Source organism: Barbatula barbatula (assembly GCF_947034865.1).
Source record: "Barbatula barbatula genome assembly, chromosome: 1".
Lineage (NCBI taxonomy): Eukaryota > Metazoa > Chordata > Actinopteri > Cypriniformes > Nemacheilidae > Barbatula > Barbatula barbatula.
Window position 1 is genome coordinate 2,401,830 of NC_136766.1, and position 24,157 is coordinate 2,425,986.

Below are 24,157 nucleotides of genomic sequence, written 5' to 3' on the forward strand. Positions count from 1 at the left end.
ACATGGCACATGTGCAATTCATTGAATATCAGCTTAAAATGATGATGGTGATGTTAAATACGAACATATGTTAATGTTGTTAAAGAAGTCCCATATGATGCTTTAAGTTCAAGTTTGTGAATCCGTGTTTCTGCTTCACAGTAAGATTTACTGGACGGACTGGGGGAACATGCCACGCATCGAATACTCCAACATGGACGGTTCTGGTCGCAAAATAATAGTCGACACCCACCTGTTCTGGCCCAACGGACTCACCATAGACTACGCCAGTCAACGCATGTACTGGGTGGATGCCAAACATCACGTGATTGAACGGGCTGATCTGGACGGGAAGAACAGAAAAGCCGTCATCAGTCAAGGTAAAACACCGTGATTTATAAGACATGACGGTAGCTTCTGAATTGATGTCATGACTTAAACTGACTACCTCCAGGAGTTGTTGTTTGTGCTGGATTAGTTTAAATGTTTAAACAGTCTGGACTGATTTTCCATCTTAATCTAACTTGATCACACATTTGGCTGCCTTATGAGCCGAGCCTTCCTGCCAACGGCTTCATTTTAATCCCGGTTTAAGTTTTTCAGTCAACCTGGATCAACTTGAATCCTGTTGTCCCATTACATGAAACAAAAGTATTCAAAATCGCAGCATGTCGGAACGATACCGTTTCTACAGGAAAATCAACGCATTGCTCAATCATGATGGCTTTATGGAAATTTACAGTTGTGCAGTTTGTTATTTGCCTGCCGAGAGTACATCCATCAGCACTCAAATCAGTTTGATGAAATTTGCAATCAGTAGTAATAATGGTTTATGTTTAATGCGTAAAATAATGAGTAAATAAGTATAAAGTCAGAGCATGTTAAACGGTGTTGTTTTGTGTTGTGAGCTAATAATGCATGTGCACTGTTGTGCGCATTGGGTCTCATTCATGAAACATGAGCACAACAAATTTATATTGTTCGTGAAGTCATTCTAATGTTAGCTGCTACGTAAGAAATGTACTCCTGCTCCTGCTTTTGATGCGTTAGGTATCATAATGATATTTCACGTGTTTTTTTGCCCTGTCTTTTATCATTTCACTTTTTTACTTTGGGTAAAAAGTAGAGCTCCTCACGGGACAAACATTTCATTGACCAAGCATCAATGGTGAAGTTAATATTAATGGTTACTGCATTTTCATATTAAGTCATTTTCTTCTAAATAAGATATTAGTACCAAGTAGGCTAACTGTTACGGATATTCGAAATCACAGCAACCAACGCATCTCCAAAATAACGCACAGTGCCTCCAAAGCGTTCTCGCCTCCAGCGCTACCAGCTGGACCTTTTCAAAAGATTATTATTATTACAGCTGGCTAAAAACACTTTGGTGGACAGTTTAATTCATCGAGTTTTTGGGTGAGCATCAAGCCTGTTAGTATCTTATGCGTTGATGCAATATAATGTTGCAAACCAGAGAATGAAGTCCAGAGGATGTTGGTATGCTTAGAGACATCATTTGCGCAGCTGATGTACAAAGGCGGGATTATGCTAATTGTGACTGAGCGTGCATGTGCGCCCTGTTTACGAATTATTGGAATTCATTAACATGTTACATACATTTTACTCTGAGATCTGACGTTTGCGAAGTAGTTGTGAATCCGGAGGAAAGTTTAGGGAAGGTCTGTGTTACGTGCAAATTACTCGTAATTTACTCATATATTTACGAATGTTTCTTGAATGTTTGTATACTGTAGTCACCTCCGAGGATATTGGGGGTCTCGAGTCCCTGGCACTGTTATGTTGGGGGTCGCGGGCTTAAGCGATGCAGTGACATATCAGTATTTCTTTTGATTTATCGTTGTTTTATTCATATTTTGAAGTAGTTAAATTTTTATACTCATTCATTGTTTTTCTATATTGATTCAGTTTTTTGCTGAGGCAACGTTCCAAATTTGTGTTAGGTCAGATGGAACAGTGTGGTTCAATAAACTACACTAAACTAGTTTTATAATGTTGATCATTGAGCGTCTGTTGAATGTGTGATTTGAAGTCAAACTGATGAGTCTCTGTGAAGGATCTGTTCCCAGACCCGTTTCATTGCCAGCATGTTTCATAGTGTTGTGAAGAGCTCAGACGTCATCTACATTCATTACAGATGACAAATGATTTCACTTAGCTACAGCTCGACTTTACTGTGGTTCAGCAATTCAAACTGTCATAGTATTGAGTGTTAAAACTGTGTTTAATGTAATGACGTGAATCAAAGAAATGATTCCTTCTCACGTCATTCCAAACCTTTACGCCGACCGCAGAAGATATTTTAAAGAGTGTTGGTAACCAAACAACATTGTATGAGCACTTTCCTCAGAAGACCGAAGACTCGCATACAGGTTTACAACCACATGAGAGCGAGTAAATGATGACAGAATTGTTTGTTTTTGGCTGAACTATCCCGTTAAAACATGTGCAGATATTTTACGAGGCAAATATTCAGTAAATAAAAGCCCCGTCGTTCCTCTAATGTGCAAAAGAGCTTACAAGTCAAACGCTCGCTCACATCTGGAGTGGAAATGCTGGCGTCTCAGTGTGTGGTTTTATTTACTTTCCGCTTCGGCGCGTTAGAAAGGAAGATGAAGTGTCGGGGCGAGCAGGGACACAATAGCTGCACCTGGGTGAGGTGTGAGACCTGTAAGTCGAGCTGTTAACATTCACAGAACGTTCCTCTCATTGAGAACATCAGCAGAAGCGCAGCTGGTCCTGTAGGTCTAGGCACCAGCATCATCCACAATAAAACAATCGTCACAGAGAATGATGGAGTAGATGTGAAGAAAAGACGAAGCAGCGAGTCGAGGGAACAAAAGAACGGAGGTCACCTCCGAGCGATAACATCAGAAAACAGCCCGGCTCTCCGCCTGCACACCTGGAGCTTCACATACAGGCACATACGCTATTCTCCCATATAGAGACATTTTTTATATGGCCTGACCAAGATCTGCTCTTCACGTTTCTCTTTCTTCATTGTCTGTGAACATCTTGAGCACTTTAAAAGTGATTTGAGAACGCAGTGTGGTTTAACATCCCATCTTGCTTTTAGGCAAGTTAAACTGCAAAATAATTGTTCTGAATTTTGATAGCACTTTACAGCAAGGTCGGATTTGTTAACGTTAGTCTCGTAAGTTAGTTAACACGCACTATGACGAATAAATACTGCAGAAGCATGTTTTATTCTAGTTCATTTCATCATTTGCTAATTCATTCTGAAAGCAAATGAGTTGATGCACAACGAACTAACACAAACCATTATATTGGCATTAAATGAAATAGACAAAGATGGATGAATGAAACACTATATTGTTCTTTAGCTAATGCATTTAAAACATGGTAATGTTAACCAATTCAACCTTATTGTAAAAAGTGTTACCAACGTCCTTCTGAAACCAAACTCATGGAAAGAAACACTGTTTTATTTAAATGATTAAATACTGTGTTGTCAAAGTTGACAAGCACTTTTTGATACGTTTTATTGATTGAAGAGTAACTATTAATAATACATTTGGGAACACAAGGTTAAAGACGGACAGCATTGATATATTTCAAATGTTTTAAAACGAGAAACAAACCCGCATTAAACGTTTTTAAGTCTAACCAGATTCATAAATTATTTATATTTGTGCATTTTTGTTGTTATTTTGTACCTTTTATCTTCTGCCTTCAGTTTTTTCTAATATATGTCATTTAAAATGTGAAAAGCACCAACGAAATACATTTGGATTTAATTTATTGAGTCTTCTAACAGGAGTAAAGTCTATTTGTCAATGGCCTAAGTAAAACACACTAGCATCACATGTGCTGCTCTTCTCGCTGGTATATCACCTAAACAGCTGACCTGCCTTTTCCAGCAAGGTCATGTGACTTACAAGACTATATATATATATATATAGACAATACAAAGTGAGATAGTGAATCTACAAGAGTGTGTCATTCCAGATGTTTCATACAGAGATTCTTTATATTTTCAGTATGAATTATAGACATTATCAGTCATTGCCCAGCAGAAATCCCAGTTGAACTGCTTCATCGCTCCGATTGACCAATGTGCTTTTGATTTGAGCTTTACATCTCATCAGATCCTCTCATATGAAAGTCATTTGCTGCATTTATTCAAGTCATAACCGGATCCATGTGAGACGCCCGAAGGGCCCGTTTAGTGTTTAAAAACTTAAACAGCGAACATGATGAATTTAACATCGCAAACTTGGTTTAAACTTATTTTAGTTTTCTGGAAAGAACGATTCCTCATCTGTCCATCATCATCTCGTCTCTGTCAGGTCTCCCTCATCCGTTTGCCATCACGGTGTTTGAGGATAATCTGTACTGGACAGACTGGCACACCAAGAGCATCAACAGCGCAAACAAGTTCACTGGCAAGAACCAGGAGGTGATCCTAAACAAACTGCATTTCCCCATGGACATCCACACGCTTCACCCGCAGAGACAGCCTGCAGGTCAGCTGACCACAATCATGAACTTACACACCTTTTTATTCTTCACTGTCGCTCCAGTTTTAGAGTTTCGGAAGTGACCAAAAGGCGAATCTTTCATCTGAGATTTAAGATATTAACACTTTTTCACTTATTTATCATGTCACAATATTTGACCAGGAGTTTACCATTTACATTCCATGGTATACATAGAAAATAACATTTGAGTTTATTTCTATATAGAGATTTCAAAAGTGTTTTTCTGAATAGACTATTTCTAGGTGTGTTTAGGTCAAATGATGAACTACTAACAATTTTCAAAAAGATATAACCCTTCTATAACCCTTTTGTTGCTGAAAATGAAATCTGGACAAATAGGTGAAAGGAGGTTTTTTTTCATATCTCGAATGTTGAATTGTATTGGCTGGAATGACCTCAATACATCTAGAAATACGGATGAAATGAACATTAGGAGCGGTCTCTTAAGTTCTTATAATATATCTCGTTTATGGAGACTAAAACTGAACCATAAAATGTCTTCAGCTTCATCAATGCATGTTTTGACCTCGTTGTTTCGATACCAAATTCAAATATATGCTTGATTTGGTAAAAAGGTTTGAATAATGTACATGACTTCTGTTCAATTTGCAAGTTTACATTACCGGTCAAAGTTTGAATCCTCTTGACAAGCTTCATGTTTCTTAGGATCATGTGATCTAAAGGCTTAAATACTATTGTTTGTGAGAAAATGTTTTTCTGTGTGTCTGTAGGTGGACGAAATCATTGCAGAAACAATAACGGGGGCTGTAGTCATCTGTGTCTGCCCAGTAATAAGACCTTCACCTGTATGTGTCCCACCGGCTATAAGAAGGTTGACCAGTACAACTGCGCTGAGAGTGAGTACAGGTCCTTCCAAAGGATGAATATCAGTACCTGTTTAAATGAGTACCTGAGTAGTTTCATGAGGTTTTAAAACTATACTGCATGCACGAGTACGTTTGTCTGAAATGTGAGCGTGTGTCTGTACTGATGAACCTTTGAAGCGTGAAGGACTGACAGGAGACCTTTGGTCTTTGATCAGGTCTTGACAAGTTCCTGCTTTTTGCCCGAAGGACGGACATCCGACGAATCAGCTTCGACACTGAAGACAAGCTGGACGATGTCATACCTCTGGCTGACGTCAGGAACGCCATGGCTCTGGACTGGGACGCCAGCGAGCGATACATTTACTGGACTGACGTCACCACCAACTCCATCAATCGAGCCAAATGGGACGGAAGCAAACAGGAGGTTTGTGGGACTCCAACCCGAGACCCGGCCACTGTCTGTCATCACATCTGATGTGCTTGTTGGGCTTTGTTTTCAGTCTCTGTGTTGTGTGTCGTCACAGGTTGTGGTGGACACCAGTTTGGAAAGTCCTGCTGGTCTTGCCATAGATTGGCTGACGCGCAAACTCTACTGGACCGATGCAGGTGATCGATGGGTTTTTCTCGTCTGCTCTTTCTACTACTTCTCGTTGTCCGAGTTCATTAAGAAAATGAATTTTGTCTGTTTAGGCACAGATCGCATTGAAGTTTCCAACATGGATGGAAGCATGCGCACCGTTCTCGTTTGGGAGAACCTTGATCGTCCCCGAGACATCGTTGTTGATCCGATCGGCGGGTACGTCAACAGTGCTTGGATGTTATATTTATTATTCGAAGTGACCAAAACAACCAAGCAAGTCAATCATGTGATTTTGCGTCATTGTAGATTCGTGTACTGGACAGACTGGGGTGCGAATCCAAAGATCGAGCGTGCGGGGATGGACGCGTCCGAGCGTACGGTTATCATCTCGACTAACCTGACGTGGCCGAACGGGTTAGCGATCGACTACCAAACACAGAGACTCTACTGGGCTGATGCTAGCGTCAAAACCATTGAGTTTGGCAACTTTGATGGATCAGGCAGACAGGTAAACATTCAGTCTGACAACATGTTTATTATAGAGATCAAGATGGAATATATCCATTTATAAAGACTTGGTTTGAGATTCTGTATATTAAATCGCATATCACTAATAATTTAGCATTTGTTTTTACGATATTTCACGATACTTCATATATGAAGAGTTTGGTGTGATCATTTAAAAGAAATCATGTTTTTTGATTGTGCATTCCGATTAATATCCATCACACTGCAGTTGGTTTGTTTTGAGTTAAGCCATAATAACTCTAAAAATACAGCTGACTAACACAAGAAAAACATCAAAACATGATAACACAATTAGGAAAAACGTTAAACTCTTCATATCTTTATATTCTGAATATATTCTTCATATGTATGTCAACAATGTCATGATATTTCTCTGTTCTTTTCAATGTCTCTAATGCTGAAATGAAAAAAAAATTCAGTTGTCGGACATTTCATATCAGCTCATTCATATTTCAAACGACCGTTCATCTTTTGGCGAAATAGAAAATCAGTTGTTGAGATGTTTGTGTTTTTCTGGAAGGTGTTGATTGGCAGTCAGCTGCCGCATCCTTTTGGACTGACTCTCCACGAAGACAGAATTTACTGGACCGACTGGCAGTCCAAAAGCATCCAGAGCGCAGACAAACTCACGGGTCTAGACCGCAAAACACTCGCTGAGAACCTGGAGAACCTCATGGACATTCACATGTTCCACAATCACAGAACAAAGAGTAAACATCCTTCATTCATCTCCAGTTAGAAGTGAAAAGTCTCAAGTTAAATGTGTGTAATTATGAATTAAATCAGCTAAATACTCTACATTCCAAATCTTCTAAAGTAGCGTTTGGGCAGCCATATTTTTCTGGCAGATTCCTGATCAGAGAAGAATGTAGTGTCCGAGGCATCATTGATGCTCTGATCTCGGATCTGATTGGACGATCAGTGTGTTCCTCTCTCACCTGCGTTTGTTCTCTGTCTAAAGTTCAGACGGCGTGTTCGGTGAATAACGGAGGCTGCAGTCATCTGTGTCTCCTGTCGCCCGCCCCTAAAGGCTCGAGCTGTGCGTGTCCCACCGGCATCAACCTGCAGGCGGACGGCAAGACCTGCACTCACGGTAGCATTCACATGATCACATGTCACCTTCTCGGATATCTAAGAAAGCCCGTATAAGTCAAGCATTCCGTGACACGTCATAAAAGAGCCTCAGGTATTTACTGGAGGGATCACAGGTGGTCGCTCTGCCGTGGCAAAGGATCTTCTTTGAAACTTGAGCCTGCAGAGGGGGTCAGGGGTCACGGTAATGACACCTCAGTGCTGCTGATCTCATGGGGTTGACGCTTGCTGACCTTGGGCCCATATGTAGCCCTGAAACACGACTGCGCAAAGGATGTTTCATGCTTTAGAATAGCAGTAAACTTAACATGTCAAATAAATTAACGATTTCAAATAATGTTTCCATGTTGACTAAGGAACTTTTTTATATTTGACCAAATATTTAGGATCATCTTCGTGTAGTCTGTAGAATTAGCAGAAATACATGCATACACAACTCATTTCAATCAACGTGTGTATTAGAAATGATTTCTTTAACACAAGCATCATTTCTTTTCATCTTACAGGAATGAACAGTTTCCTCATCTTCGCCCGGCGGACGGATGTCAGAATGATTTCTTTGGACATCCCGTACTTTGCTGATGTCGTCCTGGCAGTCAACTCATCCATGAAGAACACTATTGCTATCGGTGTGGATGCTGTAGAAGGTTTGTGGACATTTTCAACGCACATTTAAATATTTGACTCTTAAAGGAGTAGTTCTGATTGGTTTATGATATATGACTCATGACATGCTTCTTGACTGCAGGTAAAGTGTATTGGTCAGACAGCACATTAAAGAAGATCAGCAGAAGCAATGTCAACGGTACACAACATGAGGAAGTCGTCTCAACCGGTACCCAGAAAACCATCATGTTTCATTTCACCTCCGTCATTGTTCTCGAGATGAACTCGAGTGCCTTCTTTCATCTGTAGGTCTGTTGACCACTGACGGTCTGGCCGTGGATTCAGTGGGCAGGAAAATCTACTGGACGGACACCGGAACAAACCGCATCGAGGTGGCCAATCTCAACGGCTCTATGAGAAAAGTGCTGGTGTGGCAGAACCTGGACAGCCCTCGTGCTATCGCCCTGTACCACGAGATGGGGTAAAAGACCTCAGGACATGAAATTTGAATGATTCTATTAGCATCAGAGTTTTTACAAGCCAAGCTTCAGATGTTCTGTTGCTTCAATCCCTGTAGTGTGAATTCAGGCTTTGTGGATGTCACGATTAACATCATTTGTCTTTTTTAAGGTACATGTACTGGACGGACTGGGGTGAACACGCCAAGTTGGAGCGCTCTGCTATGGACGGATCGGAGCGCGTGGTTCTGATCAATAATAATCTGGGCTGGCCGAATGGACTGGCTGTAGACCGAGCGTCATCTCAGCTGCTGTGGGCCGATGCTCATACTGAGGTTTGTGTCCCGATGCTGTCAGCCGAATGTTCAAACTCAACTACAAATTCATTTTGTAACAATAAATCGTGACAGAATCGTGTCGTGAGATCAGTATCGTGTCTCTCATCGCGTTGTGAGCCGAGCGAATCCTTACATCTCTTTGTTTAATCGTAAACATACCGTGTCATGTTTCTACAGAGGATCGAAGCATCCGATCTGAACGGGTTAAACCGCAGGACGCTGGTGTCTCCTGTACAGCATCCGTACGGACTGACGCTGCTGGGAACTCACATGTACTGGACGGACTGGCAGAGCAGAAGTATACACAGAGCAGATAAAGACACGGGAGAAAACAGCATCACCGTCCGCTCAAACCTGCCCGGACTCATGGACATACAGGCCGTGGACCGCGCCAGACCCTTGGGTATGCTTGTGTACACCCAATCACATTCTTACATCATCACTGTCAGACTGAAGGCTTGTATCTCCAAAACCGCCACTTCACAAGAAATAAAATCAAGTCTGAAACGCTGCGCATGTATTCATCTTAATGTTATTGCCAAATGGAGCGCAGCAAGTTTTTCCCGCTGTGAAGTAGTTCCAATGTTTCCAAAAAATGATCATGTTACCTGGTGTTTGCTATATATAGCTTTTAATGACACTGCAACACTTTTAATGGGACTTTTTTATCATGTTTGGGGCGGGATTAGTTTAAACCAGGACTAGGCTTTCGTTTTTACAAACATGCCTTACAAAAAGCGTTACATGTGCGTATTTTGTGACAAAACATTAGCACTGATGTATTTTAAGATACTTCGATGCCAACTGTTTTCAGTTTAGATGCCTCTTGCATTCATTTTAGACTAGGACAAAACTCTAAACCTCCCCTCGGTGTTTGACAGCACTAGTTATTCACTTTGGTTGTATTGAGTTACGGGTGAAACGTCTGCCCTCTGTCGGTCAGCTTGTTCATCTGCTGCAATGACTCTATGCCTAACTGTACACAACAGTATGACATCACGATGCGCTCTTTAGAAAGGAAAGTTTAAGGAGACATCAGAAATGTGATTTAATTTTGTCCCGTCGTCTTTTGAAGGTTTTAACAAATGTGGGCGGAGAAACGGCGGCTGCACTCACCTGTGTCTGCCTCGTCATAACGGGACGTCCTGCGCCTGTCCCACCGGTATCCTGCTGAAGAGCGACGGCAGGTCATGTGACCATCTGCCGGAAACATACCTGCTGTTTTCAAACCGCGTCAGCGTTCGCAGAATCTCTCTTGACACCGGCGATCACACAGACGTGCATGTCCCTGTGCCCGAGTTACATAACGTCATATCTCTGGACTACGACAGCGTGGAGGGGAAGCTGTACTTCACGGATGTGTCACTGGATGTCATCAGGTGTGATTGTTGTTCATTTCATTTGTTACTGTTAGTTTATTACGCGAGCAGACGTGACTCTTGTGCGATTGTGTTGTTTACAGACGGGTGAATTTGGACGGCACCAACATGGAGACGGTGATCGGTCAGGGTCTGAAGACCACCGATGGACTCGCTGTGGACTGGGTGGCCCGTAACATGTACTGGACGGATACTGGACGTAACACCATTGAAGTGGCTCACTTGGACGGTTCGTCGCGGAAGGTTCTGGTGAACAACAGTCTGGACGAACCGCGAGCGATAGCTGTGTTCCCTAGCAAGGGGTAAGACATTAAAGCTTATTATTTCAGTTTTGTGTGCGTTTGTTTTACAAGCAGCGTCAGATTTCATTTGTGATGTTTGAATGTCATTTTTGTCAGATTCTTGTTCTGGACGGATTGGGGTCACATTGCGAAGATCGAGCGAGCTCATCTGGACGGTTCAGACAGGAAGGTTCTCATTAACACTGATCTGGGATGGCCGAACGGCCTGACGCTGGACTATGACACACGCAGGTAAAACACAAACCGATACAGATAACTCCCATGCAGGGTACTATTAACATATCTATTGATATTATACCAGCTGGAGTATCATGATACTGAGTAGTAAAATGCTGAGAAATAAGAGATGACTCGTCGCGCTTTATACAATGAATAGACGAGGCAAATTAATTAGTTTGCGTCGTCTATTCGCATCATTGCATTGACTTTGTCACGCAAATCGCTTCATTCACATTTGGTGTGAGAAAGGCTTTACAGAAAGTCGATGACACGCAAAAAGATTGATGTAATGCTTTTGATGTCGTCAAATGAACATTTTTGCATAACTATTGTACCACCGTATTCAAAGATACAGTTTCTTTGGCAGTATTTTGAAGGTTTAGTATGACAATACCTGTACATTGTCCGTCTGTAGTGATCTTTATCATCTGTCGTCTTAACCTCATGATCTCTCGCGCACCGATGCTGAGTTTGTGTAGCACTAACTGTCACTGGCTTCAACTCTTTATTATTCACGATGAGCAGATGAAGTGACGCGTCACATGCTTTTATGTGTAGGATCTTCTGGGTGGACGCTCACCTGGACCGCATTGAAAGCGCTGACTTGAATGGCAAACTGCGTCAGGTTCTGGTCAACCCCGTCTCGCACCCGTTCGCTCTCACGCAGGTACTTCACCGTCATCACATGACTCTTCGTCTCGCCTTCATCATCCTCACGCTGTCTTCAATCACCTGTTCTGCTTGACATCATCTCATCTCCTGGTCCCTCTGTTTCTTCACATTCTTCTCTCTCTCCCCTCTCTTTACCTTTTTCTTTGTCCCCAGTTCAAACCGGTCTTCTCTCCATTAACTCCTTTTTCCCGAATCTCACAGCAAGACCGCTGGATTTACTGGACGGACTGGCAGACCAAGTCGATTCAGCGTGTAGATAAGCACACAGGTCGTAGTAAGGAGACCGTGCTGGCTAACGTAGAGGGTCTCATGGACATCATAGTGGTGTCGCCTCAACGGCAGACGGGTAAGATTGGCGGCTGAGAGGGATACCGCTGTGATTCTCTGACATACGAAAGGATTCATTCATTATATGTATCATTAGTTTGTAAAGCTGAGATGTTATTGTCATGATTGACAGGTCAGTAACCATCAGACTCATTGCAGGTACAAACTACTGTGCTGTGAATAATGGCGGCTGCACACATCTGTGTCTGGCCAGGAGTAACAGCTTCGTGTGCGCGTGTCCGGATGAACCGGACGGCCGGCCGTGTTCCACCAGTGAGTCTGACACACGCCTCACATTTCACATCAACAAATCATCCGCAGTGAGATTCTGCGTTAATGTTAAACATAAAGATATGAATGATCATGTTAAACGTGTGTGTAATAACAGACTCAATGAGTTTACGACAGCACGGGGAAGGGAGGAGAAACTCTTGTGTCGCATCAAACTGGGGAAGTTTGTGTGTCCGACTTTGTCAAACATTACAGTGATGTGTGTTGTGAAAAGGACCGTACAAATCCTAACACGGCAAACGATAACCTGCTAAATAATGAAAGACTTTATTGGATCATTCTTAGTTTGTAAATTACCCTAAAATATATATACAAAACTAAAATGATATAACCAACACACCAGAGTTATTAACTTATTTAAGTTATTTTTTTATTGTATTTAGAGCTGTCAATCTGTTCATTAATAATAAAAAAATAATAATGTCAAATAATTTTAATAAATAGCATCCAGAATAAAAGTTTTGTGTGTTTATATAATGTATGTACTGCGCATATTCAAGTTATTAATTTATAATTAATTAATATTTTAGAACACAGAACATACACATGAATGTATATATATTAAGATATTTAATTGTATTGTTGATATTAAGATAGTATTTATTTATATTTACTAGGGCTGACCTCGACTAAGGATTTACATGGAATCAGAATTGTCACGTCTTGCCCGTAGTCAGTTGAATCAAACTGTGGGAATTGTGTATTTGTGGTACATCTATGATAGGGTCTTCTTTACATATCTGAGGGCACGGATCAGAACTCGTGGGTACGGTTTATTCATCTGTGGTCTCCATTTGTTTAACAGAGTGAAAGAATAAGCCTTGCATCTGCGTGTCTTCATTACAGAGAGGCTGCGTAGGTCCTCAAGATGGCGCACATGCCTAAAATATCGTGTGTCTGAAACCCATGAATGTGCACAGTAAACAGACATACTGTATATTATGTAAAAACAAAACCTTTATTCTGGATGCCATTAAGGTTAAGTAAGGGTTAGTCCCGATTAATGGTTTAATTAGTTTATTCATATCAATATATATTTGATTGTATTATATCATTTTTTATTATATTGAATATATTTGTATTTACCATTTAGATGCTATACTGTAATTAACAACAATTATACAATTGTAAAATCAATATCAAATGTATTAAAATGACATAACTAACACAGTAGAGCTTTTTTGTTTTGTAGTTTGTCGAAGTTGTAGTTTTTTGTTTTATTATTTTGAATCAAATTTTCATGTAAATTTAGTTTAGTTTTAGCGATTTAGCTGTTTTCATTTTATTATTTGATTACTGTTTAATCCTGCTCCTTTCAGTTCTACTTTTAGTTTATTTACAGTTAAACATTTTGAAATGCAATTCTGAAATAAGCCGAGGCACTCTTTCCAAGAATCCTCTATACGATTTGATTTCAATTAACAGAAATGTTTAGTTATAGTTGACTATAATAACAGGTTTCACATTTGATCTGCATCAGATTGTAAGATGATCTCATCACTTTTTGAAGGATTGAAATGATTGAGTTGTAGTTTGTTCAGTGTGTTTGTTTTTTTTCTCTTTCAGTCTCTGGTTATGTTCCCATCTCACCTGAGAAAGGCACAGCAGGTACTCAAGCCCCTAACAGACCCAAAGACCACACCGAGAAATCTCACTCGGGCTCTTCAGCGATAAAGTGAGTCACCCGTCCACATTAAACACAACAATACATGACAACTGGACTTTGTTGCTATGCGCCGATCGGTCTGATGGAGTTAAATAATAATGAATATATTCATTCTTCTCTTTGCAGTTGCACAGACTCGAATCACCTCAACTGTATTCAGAACAGTGTTGTGTCTGCACCAGGCGGTAAATCCAGCATCATTCTGTTCATCTCAATGTGTGACATAGACTTGTCATTTAACTCCAAACGGTATTGTGTTTTCTTTAGATGACGGGCCTCATATCAGTTATGTGATCGGTGGAGCCCTGACAGTCCTGGCCATTCTGATACTGATAGCAGCCTTTATTATTTACAGGTGAGTCTGCAGATTATCTGAAGTGTTTATCCATGATCTCTGAGAGGCGGTCGCTCATTCTTTGTTGGCTTTTCAGGCACAAAAAGCTAAAGTTTGCAGATCCAGGAGTGAGTAACCTGACGTACAGTAACCCGTCATACAGGACCTCGACACAGGAGGTGAAAATAGAAACCAACGCTGAGAAACCCTCCGTAAACAACCAGCTGCGATATAAAAAAGAGGTGCGCTGTTTTTCATCTTCTCATTTCACAAAAGAACCCATGAGTGAGTTTATGAATATCTGTACGTGACCAAACGCCATGTTTTATGTCAAATGTCACGATTGATGATGTCAGAGTCGTACGTTAATGGCCGCTGATGTCTCAGTGAGATCTCTAGTATGAAGAATGAGTGTCTGATGTTCATGTCATGTTCCTCCCAGCATCTCAATCCGCCCTACAGCTCTCTTTCGCCATACATCTTCTGACATTTCCACTCAATGACAGTCAAGGTAGTTCTTTGACGTGAATCTTCTGTTTTGCCCCCGAACCAGCATCCGCATTTGTCCCGCATGAGACACTCTTCAGACTGACGGCGTGTGTGCATGAGAGTGAAAGCAACACGGCTTTACTGAATGTTTGTGTGTTAAGATAAAAATAACATTTCTGAGGAATGTCAGCATGGACTGTGGTGTGTTGCTATGAAGGTTTGCTGTAATTAGGTCAGTTGTGGCCTAATGGTTAGAGCGTTGGGCTTGTGATCAGAAGGTTGCCGGTTCTAATCTCAGTGCCAGCAGGTCATGACTGAAGTGCCCTTGAGCAAGGCACATTACCCCTGATTGCTCTGCAGTAATGTGCCACTGTATAAAACTACTTGTAAGTCGCTTTGGATAAAAGCGTCTGCCAAATGAATAAATGTAAAATGTAAATGTAATTCACTTTGAAGTTCTAAAGGAGTATTATGAATACAGTGAAATATTGCAGTGTTTATTGTAAATAGTTTATCAGTGTGGGTCATTCTCTTTTTAAAATGCGTGTGCCCTCATAGTCTTCAGTTAAAATCTGAAAATGCACTTCCATCCTGAATCGACTATCCATCTAAAAGGATGCAAGTTAGATGGCTTGGGCGGAGCATCCGTTAACTCCTCTCCTTCATTATTTTGGCACTTCCATTTGAAAATGCAACAGCTGTTTTTATACATCCAATCAAACCGCAGAGAACCACGAAAGCCACGCCCACTATTTACATTTCCCTTGGAAACACGGAATTGAAAACAACTTCGCAACTTCTGGTTCAAGGGGACTTTAATGCTGGTCTGTTCGGCCTGTGGACGTTGCTATTAACTCAAAACTGGTTTATATATATTAAATATTTGCTCACGTTATACTTTCAGAGACTATCTTCATTCATTTTGTATTTAAAGAACACTGATGCGATGTTGCGCACTAATGTTATTGCGTGACGTTCACAGGTCCAGGGTGTCGTGGACGGAGGTTACACTAAAGAGAAGATCCGTATCGTGGAGGGGGTGTGTCTGCTCTCAGGAGAAGATCTTTACTGGGAAGATCTCAGACAGCTGAAGGCGTGTCGAGGGGCGGGGCTTCACGCCTGCATGCGCACGGAAACCCTATCTCTCCAGGCGAGCTCCGCCTCTCTGGACGACGGCGAGACCGAGCAACTTCTGCAGGGCGACCAATCGGAGTGCTCGAGTCTCAGCACCGCCCACGCCGTGACGCCTCAACGACACGGTGCACATCCCGACACCGGCTGGGTCCCCAACCGTAAAGCCTCCACGGAGAGCGAAGTGTGAATGTGTACATGTGACAAAACACAAACACGTGTACAGTATGTACAGTAAATCATCTCATGGTCTCTCTCTCTCTCTCTCTCTCTCTCTCTCTGGATCGCCCCCTGCCTCCTTTGGGTCTTTGATTTATGGAAAAGCTGAAGCCTGCTGGAGTCAATGAACCGGAGAAATAAACACTGACGGATATTTTGAGGCTCTTTCTACACATTGCGGAGTAAAACGTTTGTCACGCAAAGCTTCTTGAGATATTTCAGCTCAGCATCAGCGTCATTATGTATTCATGAACTTTAATAGATGACGTCGGGTTTTTATCGTCTTGTTTTAAGTAGTTTTTAAAGTGTTTGGACTGTTAAATGATTCATTGGACTTTGTGATGGTGCCAAAGGACAAAACTCACACACCTGAAGAATCCGTATTTTCTCTTGGCGTTTCTAGTAAGCCAGTGTTTGCATGTATATTTGTTTTTGGTTGTAATATTTGGTGCAGACGTTTCAAAGCGGACAGACTCTGTACAGCACTTTACACATTATGCAAAACCACTGTTGACGTCAAAAACACATCCAGATATACTTCACCTCGACATGCATACGATAAAAATAACTATTCATATTTTGCTTGGTTTCTTAAAGTTACTTTTTAACGTTGACAGTCCCCAAATTCTCATAATTGTGATGCAAAAAGTTTTCATAAAGACTATTTATTGTGCTGCCTGTATGCTGATGTTCCTTTTAAAAATCATTTTCATTCATGAACGTGTCACAATGCTAAATCTCACGTTCCTTAAAGTCATTTTGGGGTTAAACTATTGATGTTTTCTTCAACTGCAGTATATATTTGATGTATTGTGATGCCTTCACATGTTTGTTTGTTTGTTTTTGTGTTTGACGTCATGTGTCACATGCGCATGTTGAAGTTTCAGTAGTTGTCTAGGACAGGTTCATGATCTGCTGCTATGATACACGCTCTGAACGCCTCCAAGGTTTAGTGCGGTTTAGTTTAGTTCACCTTTAACCCGACTGCTTGTTCTTCCTGATAAAGTTTGTACAGATTTTCACGAACAGACGTGCATTGATTCGATTGATTTACGTGATATAACCACTTGATATGTTTAGAGAACGATAGGGTTTTATTTAACAGAGTGCTTTATTGTTCCAGAAATACGGTTCACGTGTATAACTGCTGTAAGTTAACTAAGATATTTATTATTTCTTTGTTTTTGATTGTAATTTGTATGTAAATATGAAGATGCTGTATATGTAGTTGCGATACTAACCAGGTGTCTGACAGTGATGTATTCTGCTGTTTTTATATCTTTAATATAAAACTGCATTTGCTTTTAAATACAGTTCACTGTTTTGCCTGTCCATGTTTTCTATATCATTACCACTGTGATATTCATAGACGTAAAACGAACATTGAGGTCATTGCTCTGTAGGTTTACACATCTGTGGAACAAAATTTGTTTAATGCAAAGTTCAAGTACTATAATGTAGATCTGCTGTATTTATAGTCATTTTGTGTGTTGACATTTTTATGAAGTGTGCATTACACCAGTGGTTTTCAAACTGGGGTGGCAGTATGGTTCCAGCGGGCACAGATTTTGTGGCAGTTTATGAAATATAGTAATTTATCTAAATCAAACATCAGAAAAATAAGATTGCCAACGAAAATAATAGATTTTCAGCATTGTATAGCTGAATATGAAGGGTTTGGTTAAAAAATGAGGTAAAATCATGTTTTTATTGGGTTTGTTGGCTGTTATCTCATTTTGGAACCAAACTCTTCATATGTTTTTGGTTTAATTACAATTTTAAGTTCTGATTATAAATCTTTATTTTGGGGGCCGCAAAGCAATCCACTCTACACAAAGGGGGCTTAACAACAAATTTTTTTTTTAAACAATGCTTTAACAAAATATAAATGTATTATTTTCGCTTTAAAACACACAAAGCAGATTAAATGTTGTGCAGTAGCCGACAGCAGCAGGGTTCGTGTCCGTCACTCTTAAAACAAACAATCAGAGAGAAATGAAAATGAAAGCAGAACATTTTCCCCTTGAATCACTTCTGTAGTTCCCGCCAACTACTCCTGTAGAAATGATTAAAAACAAAGATATGAAACAATAGTTGAAGAGAATGTCACAGGCAAACACATCACATGAAACGGAGGAAGATATTTAAAGGCTTATTTCGGTTCACAACGACACAGATTTATCCGATTATTCTCTTGTAATCTGATTTAACATCTGTCAGATCTCACACAAAGCTCTCAGACGCTGTCTGGTGTGAAATACTGAACACACTCCGTGACCAGGTATGTATGATTTCAGTCAAACTTATCAAGAACAATAAACATTGAAATCATCGACCAGAATAAGTGTTAGTGAGAAAATAAAGATCATCACTATTGTTTTAACTGTATTGTTATTGTTATCATTTAGACCAACCCTGGACTCGACCGGCACGACAAAAGACATTACTGTGCGTTCAGGCCGCCAGCGACTTTGTCCCCATTCTCTTGCTTTGGTTGCTTTAGTAACATTTATAAACAGATTTAAAATGATGACGTGACCTCCGCTGCTTTACTCCCGAAAGTCGCTCATCATTCGCAAAAATCTCAACTTTGTCACGTCACTAGCCACACCCACTTCCTGTCGCCAGCTCTTCATTGAAATGAATGACATCGCCTCGCTTTGTTACTGGGTGTCGCCGGCAGTCTGAATGGGGCGTTAAAAACGCACTAGAAGCCATTATAATTTGACATTTTGTCCACACTAGATGCGATGCGGCACGACAAACCCATCCGAACAAACCGTGGTCAAGTCGCGTCCGGTGTAGAATGTTTAATGCTCTTTTAGTTGCTCTTGATCTGTTAAATGTATAAATGTAATGAAAAAAACACAAGGTTTTGCACAAATAACATGTTGCTTCAATGTTAAAGAATGAGCATGTGACCGTATTAATGATTGAAACATTTTTTCCACTATTTCGAATTTTGACTACTCGGAAAAAGGCTCTCTTACATTATTTAGACGAGTTACTAACAGCGATGTACAAACATCTATTTATTATTTGAATTCTATTATTTCTGACTTGTTGCATTTGGTAAATGATAATATATCATATCAAATATCTCATATTTTCTCGTGTTAATAATGCAATATGTAGGAGTGCGATAGCGCTCTTATATCAGCATGGCCAGAGGCACGAAGGACAGGAGACACGATCACACGACTACGAGAGCGATATTGGATTCATACAACAGTTTATAGATAAATCCCAAAGCTTGGTGATACTGGTGGAAGATCAGATTGGAGAACCAGGAAGATCTATTAGCACGAGTTGATTTATGTCTCATGTGTTTGTTTGTGTTCGTCAGGTTGTGATGCTGTTTGTTTCGATTGCACAAGGTTTGTCCTTCGTGAGAAAATGTGCTTTGTGTGGACATCAAAAGCTTTCGTTTGATGCCCTCTCCGCGACCAATGACCCGCGTGTGTCTGGTGAATATTCACACTGCGTTTGCACCAGTTTTAAGATCAGTCCGGCATGAATCAATCGCACAGGAGAAGACTGAGCTTGTGTAAAACACTGACCGTCGTCTGTGTGACTCTCATGTGCTGGATCTGCTGGCTTTCATTGAGCACGAGTCAGAAAGTTTGGAAGAGAACCCTTCATGAACGAGAAACAGCTCCGAGGTCGTCTTATGAAGCCAGAACCGATCTGGACATGATTCTCAAAACACGAGAATACTCTAGATGCATTTATATCAGTGCTAAACCCAAACCTCCAGTCAACACCAGCGGTGTCAGCAGTACTCCTTCATCTCCTCACAGAACCCTTTATTACCCAGAAGACCTCTTTACGTTAGAACAGCGCCGGCACGGCTGGGTTCTTCTTCACATCATCGCTCTCATTTACACATTCTTTGCTTTAGTCATCGTGAGCGAGGAATTCTTCATCCCGTCTTTGGGAATCCTGACGGAGAAACTCAACGTGTCTGCAGATCTCTCAGCGGTGAACTTCATGGCCGCCGGAGGTTTTGTACCCCAGTTCTTCATGTCTCTCATCGGACTCTTTCTCTCCGGTGCTCACGTGGGTGTCGGAGTCGTCGTGGGTTCAGGACTTATGAACGTTCTGGTTGTTATGGGCGCGTGTGCCGTGCTCTCTCGCGAGACCCTCGGTTTGACCTGGTGGCCGTTCTGCAGGGATGTGATGTTCTACACGTGTGTTGTGTTCGTCCTGCTCGTGGTTCTCATGGATGACATCATCACCTGGCGGGAAAGCCTATCGCTTCTGATGGGGTGTGTGATGTACGTCACCTTCATCAAATACAACCGGATTCTAGAAGAAACCGTCAAAGTGTACCTGCAGAAACACGACAACATCACTAGAGTTCTGGCCATCGATGAACCTGAGAAGGTACGTATACTTTATTCACGCTTATTTAATGCAAAAGCAGAAGTGGTGATTATTTCCCTCTATGTTATGTATTATAATCATTGGTAAACAATAATTTAACCACTTTAATGTTCAAAATGTCAACATGTTTGTGTAAATGTGTAAAGAATTGTTTGTTTGTTTCATTTCATGTTGTGTGTATGTTCAGTTAAGGTGTGATGTGTTTAGAGGATCAGACTCTCTGCGTAACTGCACATCACGCAAGACTGTTTATCAGCTTATAATGGACGCCACAAATCCCTTCAGACACACAGCAGGTACACACACACACACACACACACACACACACACACACACAGATCCTTCAGACACACAGCAATTACACACACACACACACACACACACACACACACAGATCCTTCAGACACACACACACACACACACACACACACACACACACACACAGATCCTTCAGACACACACACACACACACAGATCCTTCAGACACACACACACACACAGACACACACACACACACACACACACAAATATAAACACATGGGTGGTTGTTTCTATGGTCATGTCAGGGTTGTATTTGTATGTTGTGATGATGAATCATGTAATACTGGACACGTTTTAAGTGTAAACTTGAGCTCTTTGAATGACTGATTCTGGCTTCTGATCATCAGGTGTCAATATGAGAAAACATTCAGTCACATCTCCACAGCCACACCCAGCAGAACCTTCCAGACAGAAAGATGAAGAACAACAGGTAACAAGACACACTAAACAAAAACTCATTGAAATCAATGATCTAATCTTTCTCACTTCGTCCAACATCATAGGTTTGTTTCACTGAACTTGTCACAGTGCATTCTGGGGTGGCATTTGGTTTGAATTCATAATTCTGTCTGTGTTGATAAGACCAGAGAGTCTCAGAGCAGTGAGGAGGATGATGATGAAGAGAGTGACAGTGATTTCTCTGGTGATGAAGAAGAAAGCAGTGATGATGATGATGAGGAGGATGAGGATGATGAGGATGATGATGACGATGATGAGGAGGATGGAGGTGTCAGTGATGTGGCCCTGTCTCTTAAATGGCCGGAGGAGAAACACAAACAGGCTCCATATGTTCTGTTATTACCCATCACCAGCTGTCTGTGGTTGACCCTCCCTGACCCTCGCAGACAGGTCAGCTGTCTCTCTCTCTCACACACACACACACACACACACACACACCTTTCCTGTCTTATGTAACACATTAATATTTTGCTCTGGACTTTGAGATGTTATTATTATCAATAACACAAAACGTGTGTATTGTCTGAAGGATTGGAGCTCATAGCTTCTCTCTGGTGTGTGTTTTTAGAGCTCACGGCAGTATTTTGTGGTGACTTTGATGGGTTCTCTCCTCTGGATTGGACTCTTCTCTTATTTGATGTTGTGTTTGTCTCATCGGGTCTGTATCTTCCTCATTCTCTCTTTCAGTTCTTCCATCATATATTTGCTCAAACACACATAGATGTGATGTGAGATTCATTATGTCAAACCTTTTGACTGATCTCATTATTTGTGAAGCGAGCTTTTACTCTCTGATGAGATTTAATACCTACAGAGGAACGCGGTAGTACACTTCACTAAAGAACACTTACAAGTATGAAAATCTATACTAGTAGTTTACATATCAACAAAACTTACATACTTTCATATCTTAAAAATGAGCTCGAACTATTAAACTAGTAAAGTGACTAAAGTTCAGTCGTAGTATAGTTGCAATGAAATAAAAAAACATGTAAATTATAGTGTACTACTGTTATACATACAAGTACACTTTTAAGTGGTCCAATTTAGTCCCTTGTTTTAGAGGCTTTCATGAGCTGAAGTGAGTGTGATGTTTTGTGTTTTGTCAGGTGAGCGAGACTCTGGGTGTATCTGAAGGGTTGATGTGTGTGAGCGTTCTGTCAGCAGGTGTTTCTCTACCGAATCTCATCACAGCTCTTCTAACAGCACAGAAGGGTTCGGCTGACACCGCCGTGTCCAATTCAATGGGCATCAATGTGTTTGACATCACTGTCGGGTGAGATTTTATCTCTACATGTGTGACTGTAAATGTCATGTGTTTAGTTTAGTACTTTGAGGTGTGCGTGTTTCAGACTGCCGGTGTCGTGGCTCGTGTCATCAGCGGTCAATGGCGGATCTGTTGTGTCGGTCAGCAGCGGTGGACTCTTCTTCATCGTTCTTCTGTTCCTCCTCACATTGATGTCTGCTGTCGTCTGCGTCGCTGCTCTCCGCTGGAGGATGAACAAACCTTTCGGTGGCGTGATGCTGATGTCATATTTCATCTTTCTGTTTCTCAGCGTGCTGTTAGTGTGATCTCTCTATTCAGGGACTTCATGTACTGTTCATTCTACCAATGAAAACAGACTTTTGTGACATCACACACATGAATAAATCATCGTTTTACTGCAATGAAACGTGTACAAATCTTTGAGATTTTGGTAACACTTTAGATTACGGCAAGCAATTTAATGAAACAATAATGTACTTCTACAGTACATGTCTGTAGATAAACAATATGCAAAGTTTGGGGAATAAAGGGGTAACCGCTCTTGAAATCAATCCTTAAAGGGGTGATACACCGGAAATACATGTCTTTCTGTGTCTTTGGTGTGTTGTAAGCAAAGAGGAGATACAAACATACACGTTATGTGGAAAATATAGCTTTTTTAAACCTTAAATCGTGTATACACATTGTATTACATCTAAATCAAACAATAATATTCGTTTAAACCGCATCAAATGACCCCTTTAAATCAATCAATCAAAGTTAATCCTCAAGTCAAAACTTTGTCTCATTTACAGTTGACAGTCTGAGGGCTTCAGTCGTGCTGTTTTGCTCACGCAAAAACTAAACACATCATTTCTCTTTATTTCATGTTTGCTATTATAGTAAAGAACGCTGTACTTCATTAATATCCACAGTAGCTTATTTATGGGTACATTGTGATGTAGTGTATGTTCACGCTAAGATTGTTGTGTAGCATACTGCAGGCCATTCATACCACGTTACTGTTTATTAAAATAGTAACCTCTTAGTTTTAAAATACTTACAATATAAATATTTGTTCCCCTTTATTCCCCAAACTTCCCTTTATCTACGGACATTATTGTTACAATTTTAAAGTAAGAACTGACAACAGAAACTGAAAATATGTCAATGAGAACGGCTTTATTGTTATAGATATAATAATGAATTAGAATAGGTCTAACGCTTGTCTAAAATCTCAAATGGTAAGAGTTGTTTTAGTTGTATACTTTAAAACTCATTAATGATGTTGAACACATTACTCGCTTACATAAAAACATGAGTCGTGAGGTCCTTGTTTCACAAATAAAGTTTAACAATTTGACAAATTACTCTTATAGTATAATCATTGACAAAGACTGCCCGTTTATTCTTAGAAAAAAAGGAAAATGTTAATGAGAAAACACAAAACGTTCTTTAAAATGTTTATTTGTTTGTTTCAAGTTCTGTTGAATTTACAAAATAGTTTTTAAGGTTCATGGTCAAACTCAGACATTTATATTTAGACATAAATGTGTGCCTCGTTCTTGAGACATGGGGATAATAAACATCACAATCCAACAAAACAAAGTAAAAAAGAAATAATTCAGACTATCAACAATTTACACATTTTCACGTGTTTAAAAATGTCTAGATCCGATCCGTCTACTGTAAATGTGAAAGCTTGTGTTATACTGTAATTCACCCGCTTGTCACAACAGTAACAGATGCTTCATGATTGTTTGTATTTGTCTTAAGTTATTAGTG

General features: G+C 40.5%; 2 protein-coding genes across 5 annotated transcripts in view; both read left to right on the forward strand.

Moving 5' to 3' along the window:
- The window catches only part of lrp4 (low density lipoprotein receptor-related protein 4), a 63,212-nt gene extending 45,777 nt beyond the window's left edge, over positions 1-17,435 (forward strand). The window contains exons 13-37 of one of the 2 annotated variants that reach the window (XM_079455209.1): positions 142-359; positions 4,311-4,487; positions 5,234-5,359; positions 5,545-5,753; positions 5,854-5,935; positions 6,020-6,125; positions 6,216-6,417; positions 6,958-7,147; positions 7,399-7,530; positions 8,036-8,176; positions 8,278-8,364; positions 8,445-8,616; positions 8,766-8,928; positions 9,109-9,334; positions 10,007-10,310; positions 10,394-10,612; positions 10,709-10,843; positions 11,390-11,498; positions 11,705-11,849; positions 11,990-12,103; positions 13,688-13,796; positions 13,914-13,972; positions 14,055-14,142; positions 14,219-14,363; positions 15,593-17,435. In XM_079455209.1, coding sequence (XP_079311335.1) covers positions 142-359; positions 4,311-4,487; positions 5,234-5,359; positions 5,545-5,753; positions 5,854-5,935; positions 6,020-6,125; positions 6,216-6,417; positions 6,958-7,147; positions 7,399-7,530; positions 8,036-8,176; positions 8,278-8,364; positions 8,445-8,616; positions 8,766-8,928; positions 9,109-9,334; positions 10,007-10,310; positions 10,394-10,612; positions 10,709-10,843; positions 11,390-11,498; positions 11,705-11,849; positions 11,990-12,103; positions 13,688-13,796; positions 13,914-13,972; positions 14,055-14,142; positions 14,219-14,363; positions 15,593-15,931 — 3,997 coding nt within the window. In that variant the 3' untranslated portion in view covers positions 15,932-17,435. Of the gene's footprint in view, positions 1-141; positions 360-4,310; positions 4,488-5,233; positions 5,360-5,544; positions 5,754-5,853; positions 5,936-6,019; positions 6,126-6,215; positions 6,418-6,957; positions 7,148-7,398; positions 7,531-8,035; positions 8,177-8,277; positions 8,365-8,444; positions 8,617-8,765; positions 8,929-9,108; positions 9,335-10,006; positions 10,311-10,393; positions 10,613-10,708; positions 10,844-11,389; positions 11,499-11,656; positions 11,850-11,989; positions 12,104-13,687; positions 13,797-13,913; positions 13,973-14,054; positions 14,143-14,218; positions 14,364-15,592 lie in introns of both variants that reach the window. The other variant, XM_079455208.1, reaches the window with a different exon arrangement.
- A 499-nt stretch (positions 17,436-17,934) lies between these two features.
- On the forward strand, positions 17,935-23,737 carry LOC306893435 (sodium/potassium/calcium exchanger 1-like). Of its 3 annotated transcripts, none has more exons than XM_079455230.1 (8): positions 17,935-18,241; positions 19,307-20,346; positions 20,534-20,642; positions 21,015-21,097; positions 21,250-21,516; positions 21,695-21,784; positions 22,236-22,402; positions 22,479-23,737. In XM_079455230.1, the coding sequence occupies exons 2-8, from the start codon at positions 19,474-19,476 to the stop codon at positions 22,696-22,698; spliced, it is 1,809 nt and encodes a 602-aa protein (XP_079311356.1). In that variant the 5' UTR covers positions 17,935-18,241; positions 19,307-19,473; the 3' UTR covers positions 22,699-23,737. The 3 variants fall into 3 exon arrangements, with proteins under 3 accessions (XP_079311356.1, XP_079311357.1, XP_079311358.1); XM_079455231.1 differs by having other exon boundaries at positions 18,199-18,241; positions 18,369-20,346; positions 22,479-23,730; XM_079455232.1 differs by having other exon boundaries at positions 18,200-18,241; positions 19,338-20,346; positions 22,479-23,730.
- The last annotated feature ends 420 nt before the right edge of the window (positions 23,738-24,157 follow it).

Excerpts from the sequence above, each read along its gene's own strand:
- LOC306893435 (XM_079455230.1), top strand. The coding sequence starts at position 19,474 with ATGAATCAATCGCACAGGAGAAGACTGAGCTTGTGTAAAACACTGACC. Across the intron at positions 20,347-20,533 it reads CCATCGATGAACCTGAGAAG|TTAAGGTGTGATGTGTTTAG; the intron begins GTACGTATACTT and ends GTGTATGTTCAG. Across the intron at positions 22,403-22,478 it reads GTGTTTGACATCACTGTCGG|ACTGCCGGTGTCGTGGCTCG; the intron begins GTGAGATTTTAT and ends TGCGTGTTTCAG.